This window comes from Armigeres subalbatus, chromosome 1 (genome assembly GCF_024139115.2).
Source record: "Armigeres subalbatus isolate Guangzhou_Male chromosome 1, GZ_Asu_2, whole genome shotgun sequence".
Lineage (NCBI taxonomy): Eukaryota > Metazoa > Arthropoda > Insecta > Diptera > Culicidae > Armigeres > Armigeres subalbatus.
The window spans coordinates 244,315,814-244,328,031 of record NC_085139.1 but is presented as its reverse complement, the minus strand read 5'-3'; the positions used below and the strand labels follow the sequence as shown (position 1 = coordinate 244,328,031).

General features: G+C 41.8%; 1 protein-coding gene across 1 annotated transcript; it reads right to left on the bottom strand.

Annotated features, from left to right (window-relative positions):
- Positions 1-1,461: 1,461 nt before the first annotated feature.
- On the bottom strand, positions 1,462-3,168 carry LOC134212275 (zinc finger protein 26-like). Its single transcript, XM_062689983.1, has 4 exons — positions 3,063-3,168; positions 2,147-3,024; positions 1,872-2,070; positions 1,462-1,809 (listed from the first exon to the last, which is right to left on the bottom strand). The coding sequence occupies exons 2-4, from the start codon at positions 3,021-3,023 to the stop codon at positions 1,494-1,496; spliced, it is 1,392 nt and encodes a 463-aa protein (XP_062545967.1). The 5' UTR covers position 3,024; positions 3,063-3,168; the 3' UTR covers positions 1,462-1,493.
- Between the last annotated feature and the right edge of the window lie 9,050 nt (positions 3,169-12,218).

Sequence of the window (12,218 nt, the reverse complement as noted above, 5' to 3'; positions counted from 1 at the left end):
TAGTCTACCGTCTTGTAGCCGCCCAATGTTTAGTTTCGGTGGACGACTCCGACGCGTGTTGTACACCGTCGAGAGTTTTGAGCGCAGACATACTGCAACGAGGTAGTGGTCGGATTCAATATTCGCACTGCGGTAAGTGCGTACGTTCGTGATGTCGGAGAAGAATTTACCGTCGATTAGAACGTGGTCGATTTGGTTTTCCGTTACTTGATTAGGTGACCTTTGTGGCCTTGTGGATATTCTTGCGGGGGAAGAAAGTGCTTCGGACTACCATTCCGCGGGAGGCTGCAAAGTTTATGCATCGTTGGCCGTTGTCGTTCGATACGGTATGCAAACTATCCGGTCCGATGATCGGTCTATACATTTCCTCTTTTCCTACCTGAGCGTTCATGTCACCGATGACGATTTTTACGTCCCGCAGTGGGCATCCATCGTATGTCTGCTCCAGCTGTGCATAGAACGCTTCTTTCGCGTCTTCGGGTCTCCCTCCATGTGGGCTGTGCACGTTGATGATGCTATAGTTGAAGAATAGGCCTTTTATCCTCAGCGCATCTTACCCAGCACTATGAAGCCGGTTCCCAGCTCGTTGGTGGTGCCTCAGCTTTGCTAGAAGGTAGCCGCTCGATGCCCGCTTTTCCACACTTTCTGTCCTGTCCAGCAGATTTCCTGCAGCGCTACGACGTCGAAGTTGCGGGGATGTAATTCATCGTAGATTATCCTGCCGCAACCTGCGAAGCCTAGCGACTTGCAGTTCCATATTCCAAGCTTCCAATCGTGACCCTCTATTCGTCGCCTAGGTCGTTGCCGATTGTATCGAGTCGTATTATCTTCTATGTCGTTCGTAATGGTTATTTTTAAAGGCGGCTTATTGGGCTTGCTCAAACCTCCTGTCTCGTCGGAGGGCCGCCGTGTCAGGGCTGTTTAGCGTCCCACCTAACACCAGGACTTGGGCTTGTGCGCTTTGAGCGGAAAACGGTCGCTTTGGCGGAGCCTACTTGCGGATACATGCAGTTTTTTTAAAGAGGTTTAACAGGGCCTACTGTCAAACCCCACCACATCCTAGGCAGGCGCCACAACTCGCAGATGGCCTGGGGAGGGATCGTCAAGCCCTTGGACATAGTCCCTGCTGCCCGACATAAAACACGCTAAAGGCATTTGACTCAAACCCACAGTAGCGGTAACTGTATAGAAACTTCTCTAAGCTACCTTCCAGGTATCAACCGTTAGGGACGAATGACTTTATGGGTTAATATTCCTCAAAAAACAAACCAGAACCAGAAACCTTACCAGGTTTGCCCTACCTACAATCTGCAAGAAACAAAAAAAAAAATGCATTAACCCCGCCTAATCGTATTAGTTAAAGACTGTGAGTAAAGGCATGTAAAGTAGTTCTGAACCCTTTAAGCTTTCATAAATAGTGCTAATATCGTTTCATTCAAGAGGTAATATGAACGCAGTTGATTTCATTCGAGAGATGTTTATTTTCCTTCAAGTCAAACTTCTCTTTGCGAATGTTTATTATACTGGTGACGGCTGAGGGCAGTGGCATTGGCGCACGTTTCGCCACACACTTCGCATACCGTTGGACCGGTATGGCTTCCCATATGTGCCGAATAGCTGCTCAAATCTGTGAACGTCTTTTCGCAGAGTTTGCAGTACCATTCTTTGGTTTTCCCCTTGTGCGTTTTCGTGTGCCGTTGCAATCGTCTATTGGAGGTGAATGTTTGGTCGCAGATTTTACAGACAAAAATATCTGCCTTGCCATGCGTCTCATTCAAATGATCTTTATAAGGACCCCGGAATGCGAACCTGGAAGAAGAACAACGAATCATTAGATAGCCTTCCAGTAATAGGTCATCTTCTAATCTCACGTTTTTCCGCATTTCTTGCATTTATATGCCCTGTTGTCCTTGTTCTCGTGTCCTTTCATGTGTCTTTCTTTTCGTTCTTTTGTCTCAAACTTCCGATAACAACGGCCACAGCGAAACGTTTGCCTGTCTCTCATATCAATCGCGTGGAGCAACAGATCTCTTTTGTGGTGGTAATTTTTACCACAGCAGGGTACACAAGCTGTAAAAAAAGTTGAACAGCTTTTTCGGTATAGATCTAATGCAAATTGCCCTTCCAATCCAAGATTAAAACATACCTTTCGCGTCGTGTTTGTCGACCATGTGGCTTTTCAAAGCCACAAACGAATCACATTTGTCGTTGCAAATCGTGCACGAGAAATGCATGTGAGCCTGGATAATAGCATCTCCCTCTTTTTTCCCCATCGATGACACTGGCGCAATCGATTCCGGTTCGTCCGCCGAAGTATCCGACTCCTCCAACGGATCGGTTTGTTCTATTACGTCAGAATCGTAGTCACTAGATTCATCGGTAGTCGACCCTTGTTCGGTGTTTTTTTCCTGGTCTTCCGTCTCCTCGGATTGTTCTTCTTCATCCTTTTCTTCTTCGCTCGTCTGAGAATCGTCTTCGACCAAAATTGGTGGCTCCTCCAGGGAAGCATGATTTTGCTTCACATCCAAATAGAAAGAATGAAATTCGACCAGGTGGTTCAAACAAGCTCTACATATCGCATGTTTGGGACTGAAATCGCTCAGCTTGAAACCAAAATGTTGAACCAAAAGTTCAGATACGACAGTCTCCAAGGACAACTCGTTTGCTGTCGCAGCCATTAAGATCGACGTTTGATCGTCCGTTGAAACCAGGCAGGTAAAACAAACTCCATCGTCGTCTATCCATGGTGAGAACTCACCGCGGGTAGCATGGTTCCGTTTCACATTCAAATAGAATCGATTGAACTCGCTCAATTGTTTCCAGCAATCTTCACATAGTATGTGGTCCACTCGAAAGTCGCTACGCGCGAACCAGAAGTGCTCTTCCAAAAGCTCAAGGACAACGGCCTTCGGGTCCTGGCCCGGTTGGCGCGTTACCACAAAGATCGGTATTCGACGCTTTGAAACGCGAAAACAGGTAAAACACTTGATGGCAAGGTACTTTGGTTCACTTTCCGATGTCATTCTATCGAGGCGGCGGTGTGATACGGAATACTCAATTACATCGCCGATGCAGTTAAGAATTTTAGAAACTTATTCAAATTATTGAAAATTTCAGTCCACTACAAATAACCTTATTTGCAAAATCGCTTCTGATAGTGATTTGTTTATTTACGTTTGTAGCCGAATTCGGCATAAAATCAGATAATGAACGAGTTGTACACGTTGTACAACTTTATTCATTTGATCGTCAACTGAACGAATGAATTTTTCCACCACTGGCAATATTATTCAAATATGTCTGCAGACATGTCCATGTAGTGAGTACTTATATTTACATTTGTATACGGTGTATCCCCGACGTTCCCGACTGAAGATTATTTTCCTACATTTTTTGGACTCGTTTCGATTTTATAAAGAGTCTAACCTGCCCATGGCTGGTAAACCTCTTAGATAAGGTATACAATCCTCAGAGTTAATGTTTCGTTCTGAATCCTTGGTGGATTTGTTTCGAATTCTTGGGATCAAGGATGTTATCGATCATTTAGTAATCTGCCTTCGATCATTTAGTAGTTTGTCAATAACTCATTCCAGAGGCTAAATTTCAAAATGTGTTGTATGGTGGACATCTAGTGCAAAGGTTTATCTACAACTCTGCCTAACAGTTCGTTGTTTGAATTTCACTTAAATATAACGGAGCTATAGCGCTAGTAGCAGTAACTTAGACTAAATGATTGCATATTTTGTTATCACTTAGTGTAAGTATAGAAACTAGCACCGTAACTCCCTTAATAGTGGAATTCGAACATCGATCTGTTAAAGAGAGTTGTAGAAACCTTCGCACTAAAAGTCCACCATGCAACACATTTTGAAATTAGGCCTGTGGAATGAGTTATTGACAAACTACTAAATGATCGAACGCAGATTACTAAATGATCGATAACATCCTTGCTTGGGATTTATCTCATGATCTTGGAGGTTATTCTTCGAGGAGTCGTGATGATACTTTGATATTGTCAACGGGGGCGACAATGGACCATCGTTTTTATGAACAGTCTGTAGTAGGTCGGATAGCTAAATCGTTCATAAAGGTTTCTGATCGAACATAGGACATCCCCCCAAAACGAATGTTTTCTAATTCCTCTTTGTGATCGGCTTGGGGTGCTATTGCTTCTGTAGCTGCTGATGATGCAATCAATTTGTGCACACGAAATAGATGAGTTTGGCTGATCCTGGTCACGGCACCAATGTTTCGTCCAGGGTGAGACGACCCTACGTTGTGGTAAGTTTCTCCAGGATCCAGACGAATGAAGTACAACTGCTGATGATTTCACTTTTGATTTATTACCTCCGAGAGGCAGCGTGGGGGGCCATCCTTAGCCGTGCGGTAAGATGCGCGGCTACAAAGCAAGACCATGCTGAGGGTGGCTGTGTTCGATTCCCGGTGCCGGTCGCCTTTTTTTTAGTACGGCAGGACAATTAAATAATAATGTGGGACCCCTTCCCGAATGTCAACTCACCATTTTCGTTAATTCGGAATGGATTTGGATAAAATTTCAATTAGATTTCGATTGGATTTGGTTTGGAATGGATTTGGATTAGTTAAGGATAGGATTTGGTTTGGATTTGGTTCGAATTTGCGTTGGATACGAATTTGGATAAAAGTTCGATTGGATTTTGAAGGGGTTTGGAATATAATTGAATTGGATATGGATTGAATTTGGTTTGAATTTTGGATTTCACTTGGATTTGGATTGGATTTTTACTGGTTTTGGATTGGATTTGGATTGCATTTGAATTGGATTTGGATTGGATTTGGATGAATTGGCTTTGGATTGGATTTGGAATTGGATTTGGATTGGATTTGGTTTGGTTGGATTGGTTTGGATGAATTGGTTTGGATTGGATTGGTTGGTTTGGATTGGTTTGGTTGGATTCAATTTGAAATGGTTTGGATTGGATTAGGATTGGATTGGTTTAATTGGTTTGGATTGGATATGGATTAGATTTGGTTGAATTTCGATTAGATTTGGATTGGTTGGATTGGTTTGGATTGGTTTGGATTTGGATTGGTTGGATTGGTTGGATGGATTTGGATTGGTTGGATTGGTTTGGATTGGTTGGATTGAATTTGGATTGAATTTGGTTGGAATTTGGATGGAATTTGGATTGGTTGGATTGGTTTGGATTGGTTTGGATTGGTTTGGATTGGTTTGGATTTGATTTGGTTGGTTTGGATTGGTTTGGTTGGATTGGTTGATTTGGATTGGTTGGATTGGTTGGATTAGATTTGGTTGATTTGGATTGGTTGGTTGGTTTGGTTGGTTTGGTTTGGATTTGGATTGGATTTGGATTTGATTGGTTTGGTTGGTTTGGATTGGTTTGGATTGGTTTGGATTGGTTTGGATTGGTTGGATTGGTTTGGATTGGTTGGATTGGTTTGGATTGGTTGGATTGGTTTGGATTGGTTTGGTTGGTTGGATTGGTTTGGATTGGTTTGGACTGGTTGGATTGGTTTGGATTGGTTTGGATTGGTTTGGTTTGGATTTGGTTGGTTTGGTTTGGTTGGTTTGGTTGGATTGGTTTGGATTGGTTTGGTTGGTTTGGATTGGTTTGGATTGGTTTGGATTGGTTTGGTTGGTTTGGATTGGTTTGGATTGGTTTGGATTGGATTTGGTTGGTTTGGTTTGGATTGGTTTGGATTGGTTGGATTTGGTTTGGATTGGTTTGGTTGGTTTGGATTGGTTTGGTTTGGATTTGGTTTGGATTGGTTGGATTGGATTTGGATTGGTTTGGATTGGTTGGATTGGATTTGGATTGGTTTGGATTGGTTTGATTGGTTTGGTTGGTTTGGATTGGTTTGGTTGGTTTGGATTGGTTTGGATTGGTTTGGATTGGTTTGGATTGGTTTGGATTGGATTTGGATTGGTTTGGATTGGTTTGGATTGGTTTGGTTGGTTTGGATTGGTTTGGATTGGTTTGGATTGGTTTGGATTGGTTTGGTTGGTTTGGATTGGTTTGGATTGGTTTGGATTGGTTTGGATTGGTTTGGATTGGTTTGGATTGGTTGGTTGGATTTGGATTGGTTTGGATTGGTTGGATTGGTTGGATTTGGTTGGTTTGGATTGGATTTGGTTGGTTTGGTTGGATTTGGATTTGGTTTGGATTGGTTTGGTTGGATTGGATTTGGATTGGTTTGGATTGGTTTGGATTGGTTTGGATTGGTTGGTTGGATTGGTTTGGATTGGTTTGGATTGGTTTGGATTGGATTTGGTTTGGTTTGGATTGGTTTGACTTGGTTTTGGACTCGTATTGGATTTGACTTGTATTGGATTTGTCTTGTGTTGGTTGTCTTGTATTGGATTTGGATTGGATTCTGATTGGATTAGAAATCGATTTTTATTAAGCATTGGAATGATTTGGGATTTTGATTGGATTTGGATTTGGATTATATTTGGATTGGATTTGTATTGCATTTGAATTGGATTTGAATCGGATTTGGATTGGATTTGGATTGGATTTGGATTGGGTTTGGATTGGATTTGGATTGGATTTGGATTGGATTTGGATTGGATTTGGATTGGATTTGGATTGGATTTGAATTGGATTTGGATTGGATTTGGATTGGTTTGGATTGGTTTGGATTGAATTGGATTGGTTTGGTTTGGATTGGTTTGGATTGGAATTGGTTTGGTTGGTTTGGATTGGTTTGGATTGGTTTGGATTGGTTGGATTGGATTGGTTTGGATTGGTTTGGATTGGATTGGGGTTGGTTTGGTTTGGATATGATTTGGATTGGATTTGGATTTGATTCGGATTGGATTTGGATTAGATTCAGATTGGATTTGGATCAGATTCGGATTGGATTTGGATTAGATTTGGATTGGTTTTGGATTGGATTGGATTTGGATTGGATTTGGATTGGATTTGGTTTGGTTTGGTTGGTTTGGATTGGATAGGGGTTGGATTTGGTTTGGATATGATTTGGATTGGTTTGGTTTGATTCGGATTGGTTTGGATTGGATTGGGATTGGTTTGGATTGGTTTGGATTGGATTGGTTTGGATTGGTTTGACTTGGAATGGTTTGGTTTGGTTGGTTCGAGTTGGTTTGGATTGGTTTGGATTGGTTTGGATTGGTTTGGATTGGTTTGGATTGGTTTGGATTGGTTTGGATTGGATTTGGATTAGATTAGGATTGAATTTGGATTTAATTCGGATTGGATTTGGATTGGATTTGGATTTGATTTGGATTGGATTTGGATTTGACTTGTATTGGATTTGTCTTGTATTGGATTTGGATTGGATTTGAATTGAATTTGGATTGACTTTGTGTTGAATTCTGATTTTGTTGGGTTTGGATTTCGATTATATTTGGATTGCATTTGAATTGGACTGAATTGGATTTGGATTGAGTTTGGATTGGGTTTGAATTGGATTTGGATTGGATTTGGATTGGTTTGGTTGGTTGGATTGAATTTGGATTGGTTTGAATTGGATTGGTTGGATTTGGATTAGATTTGGATTGGTTTGGATTGGTTGGATTAGATTTGGATTGGTTTGGATTGGTTTGGATTGGTTTCGATTGGTTTGAATTGGTTTGGATTGGTTTGGTTTGGATTGGTTTGGATTGGTTTGGATTGGTTTGGATTGGTTGGTTTGGATTGGTTTGGATTGGTTTGGATTGAATTTGGATTGGTTTGATTGGATTTGGTTGGATTGGTTTGGATTGGTTTGGATTGGTTGGATTGGTTGGATTGGTTTCGATTGGTTGGATTGGTTTGGATTGGTTTGATTGGTTTGGATTTGGATTGGTTTGGTTTGATACGGATTGGTTTGGATTGGTTTGGATTGGATTTGGATTGGATTCGGATTGTGTTTTGATTGACTTTGTGTTTGAATTCTGATTGGATTAGAATTCCGTTCTGATTAACATTGGAATGATTTGGGGTTGTGATTGGTTTGGATTGGGTTTGGACTGGTTTGGATTGGTTGGATTGGTTTGGATTGGGTTTGGATTGGGTTTGGATTGGTTTGGTTTGGTTTGGATTGGACTTGGTTGGATTTGGATTGGTTTGGTTGGTTTTGATTGGTTTGGATTGGTTTGGTTTGATTTGGATGGGATTTGGATTGGTTTGGATTTGATTTGGATTGGTTTGGTTTGATTTGGATTGGTTTGGATTGGTTTGGATTGGTTCGATTGGTTTCGGTTGGTTTGGTTGGTTTGGATTGGTTTGGTTTGGATTGGTTTGGTTGGTTTGGATTGGATTTGGATTGGATTTGGATTGGATTTGGATTGGATTTGGATTTGGATTGGATTTGGATTTGTAACCTGCGGCTACCAATGTTACTCGCGGCTCCTCCGCAAGCGATGGTTTCCTGTTCTTCACCGAGTAATAATCCCATCTCATGTTAGTGAGAAGATGAGATCCTTCTCACTAAGATAAAATGGTAAAGACCAATTGCATATACGCGTCACTCAGTCATTCATTTACAGCGGTTTGAGCGTGAGCATAAAAAATAGAACGCTCACCACTTCGTTCATTTGCTCTCCGTTGTCTCAGGAGAGAATGGTTGCCAAATTGAAAGAACAACATCGGCTTGGTTCGTTGTTCGATCGTAATTAATTATTAAATAAAATAGCTCAGCTTGATTCCGAACGAGGATAGTCTGTCCGTGACCTCCTACGGGAATCGTAGTGCGCGCCGGAAAAATTAAAATTAAATTGAAGTGGTAACCAGTTAAACCAAGTTAAACTGAAGAAGATTTCTAAGTGCTAATCTCGAAGTTAGTGTGTGGTCTAGACAAAGTAGTACGGAAAACAATAGTACAGGAATAATTGTGATAGTACGGTCAGTTATATAAGGCATTGTTAGTGGCAGCCATTGCTAATTTATATGTTGTTCGCATGTTATTATAGCTTAAAGATCTAAACCACCACACGTGGCAAATCGTAATCAACCAAATTGTAAAATCATCATTATCTACAAGAAAAAAGGTAATTCGCTCGTAAAAATATGTAGGAGTAATTGCAAAGTGACGTCATAAAGGGGTACTAATTATATCCGCAGGTCCGTTTAGTGGCCTTTTCTTCTTTTTGTGTGTTGCTTGGCAGGACGGTAATCGCTGGAAGTGGGTTCGGTGGCTTTCCGACGCGCACGGGCATCCCTCACGCCTAAACGAGGTCTGTGGACCGACAGTGGGCATTCCATCGCCCAAGCAAACGACCATCTCGTCAACCCGGTAGCCAACAGCCGGCCGACGAAGCAGCCATCGCTATTAGCCACACGTGAACCACCTTGTCGCCCCGGTAGCCAACAGCCGGCCGGCGAATCAGCCATCGCTATTAGCCACACGTGAACCACCTTGTCGCCCCGGTAGCCAGAAACCGGCCGACGAATCCGTCATCGCTATTAGCCAGCTGTGTGCCCGTTTCAATCAACCATCGTGTCGCCCGGTAGCCAAAAGCCGGTCAGCAATTCCGTCGTCGCATCAGTCACACGTCCGCCCAGCCAAGCAACCCTCTCGTCAGCCTGCCGAGCCGCCATCGCTATAAGCCACCAGTTCGCTGAGCAAACCTCCTGCAATCAGCATTGTTCTCTGTCAAGCCGGTGGAGCGAACCAGAAGGTCCACGTGTCACCATCGCATCGCTGCCTACGCTGAATCAACGTCCGATCGTCGCCACGACGGTGAAGTTGGAGTCTATCCGTGGACCTATTCACCGATCAAGTGATCGGTCCCCAGAAGCAGCTGCTACCGGCAACCATTCGCCAATTCCGGTCCTCGGATGCCGCTACCAGCGACATCCTTATGCCCTAAGAGGCCAACGAGTGATAAATACCCCTACATTTATATGACGTCACTATAGAAAGGCCAACGTAGGCCAATAAATAAGCATGTAAAATGAAACAAGTTGCGTAGGTAGCATATTCTTTCTATAGCAAGCACTCCCTGGGGTTTCTTCTTCTTTTGCTTTATTGTCGTCCTCCGGACTCACAAAGGAGTCGTCAAGCCTCGCCCGCAGAGGTCAGGTACTGAGTGTCTTATTTCGGTAAGCTTTTGAGCATTAAATTTTGTCACGATATCTTTTGGCAACCTTTCCGCTCTGTCACAGCAGAGAGCACGTGTCGCGCTACACACGTGTGTATGCTCCTACTGTTGGTGAAGGGTGAAGGGCTAGTGTGTGTGTGGATCAAAGTTAACGACCCTGTTGTTGTCTTCCCTCCCTAGCCTCGCAGTAGCTAACCACGGGTAACAGATTGGATTTGGATTGGATTTTGATTGGATTTGGATTGGATTGGATTTGGATTGGATTTGGATTGGATTTGGATTGGATTTGGATTGGATTTGGATTGGATTTGGATTGGATTTGGATTGGATTTGGATTGGATTTGGATTGGATTTTGATTGGATTTGGATTTGGATTGGATTTGGATTGGATTTGGATTGGATTTGGATTGGATTTGGATTGGATTTGGATTGGATTTGGATTGGATTTGGATTGGATTTTGATTGACTTTGTGTTGAATTCTGATTGGATTAGAATTCCATTCTGATTTAGCATTGGAATGATTTGGGGTTGTGATTGGATTTGGATTGGGTTTGGACTGGATTTGGATTGGATTTGGATTGGGTTTGGATTGGGTTTGAATTGGATTTGGTTTGGATTTGGATTGGACTTGGATTGTATTTGGATTGGTTGTGTTGGTTTGTGTTGGTTTGGATTGGTTGTATTGGTTTGGATTGGTTTGGATTGGTTTGGATTGGTTTGGATTGGTTGGATTGGTTTGGTTGGTTTTGATTGGTTTGGATTGGTTTGGTTTGATTTGGATGGGTTTGGATTGGTTTGGTTTGATTAGGTTGGATTTTGATTTGGATGTGATTTGGATTGGTTTGGTTTGATTTGGATTGGTTTGGATTGGGTTTGGATTGGTTTGGATTGGTTTGGATTGGTTTGGATTGGACTTGGATTGGTTTGGATTGGTTTGTGTTGGTTTGGATTGGTTTGGTTTGATTTGGATTGGTTTGGATTGGTTTGGATTGGTTTGGATTGGTTTGGATTAGATTTGGATTGGTTTGGATTGGTTTGATTGGTTTGGATTGGTTTGGATTGGTTTCAGTTGGTTTCAGTTGGATTCGGATTGGATTTGGATTGGATTTGGATTGGATTTTGATTTGATTTGGATTTGATTTGGATTGGATTTGGATTGGATTTAGATTGGATTAGGATTGAATTTTGATTTGGATATGATTTGGATTTGATTCGAATTGGATTGGGATTGGATTTGGATTGGATTTAGATTGGATTTGGATTGAATTTGGATTGACTTTGTGTTGAATTCTTTTGGATTATATTTGGATTGGATTTGTATTGCATTTGAATTGGATTTGAATTGGGTTTGGATTGGGTTTGGATTGGGTTTGGATTGGATTTGGATTGGATTTGGATTGGATTTGGATTGAATTTGGATTGGATTTGTATTGGATTTGGATTGGATTTGGATTGAATTTGGATTGGATTTGAATTGGATTTGGATTGGATTTGGATTGGATTTGGATTGGTTCAGTTGGTTCAGTTGGTTCAGTTGGTTTGGATTGATTTGGATTGGTTTGGATTGGTTGGATTGGTTTGGATTGGTTTGGATTGGTTTGGATTGGTTTGGATTGGTTTGGATTGGTTTGGATTGGTTTGGATTGGTTTGGATTGGTTTGGATTGGTTTGGTTGGTTTCGATTGGTTTGGATTGGTTGGATTGGTTTGGATTGGTTTGTGTTGGATTTGGTTGGTTTCAGATTGGTTTGGATTGCGTTCGGATTGGTTTGTTTTGGTTTGGATTGGTTTGGATTGGGTTTGGATTGGTTTGGATTGTGTTCGGTTGGTTTCGATTGGATTTCAATTGGTTTGGATTGGATTTGGATTGGTTTGTTTTGGTTTGGATTGGTTTGGATTGGGTTTGGATTGGTTTGGATTGGTTTGGATTAGATTTGGATTGGTTTGGATTGGATTACGTTTGGTTTGGATTGGTTGGATTGAATTTGGATTGGTTTGGATTGGTTTGGATTGGTTTGGATTGGTTTGGATTGAATTTAGATTGGGTTTGGATTGGTTTGGATTGGTTTCGATTGCGTTTGGTTGGTTCGATTTGATTTCGATTGGTTTGGACTGGTTTGGATTGGTTTGTATTGGTTTGGATTGGGTTTGGATTGGTTTGGATTGGTTT

What these genes read in the sequence shown, in the direction of transcription:
- LOC134212275 (XM_062689983.1), bottom strand. Translation starts at nt 3,023, where the DNA reads ATGACATCGGAAAGTGAACCAAAGTACCTTGCCATCAAGTGTTTTACC. An exon ending in CGACAAACACGACGCGAAAG is followed by an intron (nt 2,071 to 2,146) that starts GTATGTTTTAAT and finishes CTTTTTTTACAG; the next exon opens with CTTGTGTACCCTGCTGTGGT. An exon ending in TGCAAGAAATGCGGAAAAAC is followed by an intron (nt 1,810 to 1,871) that starts GTGAGATTAGAA and finishes TTCTTCTTCCAG; the next exon opens with GTTCGCATTCCGGGGTCCTT.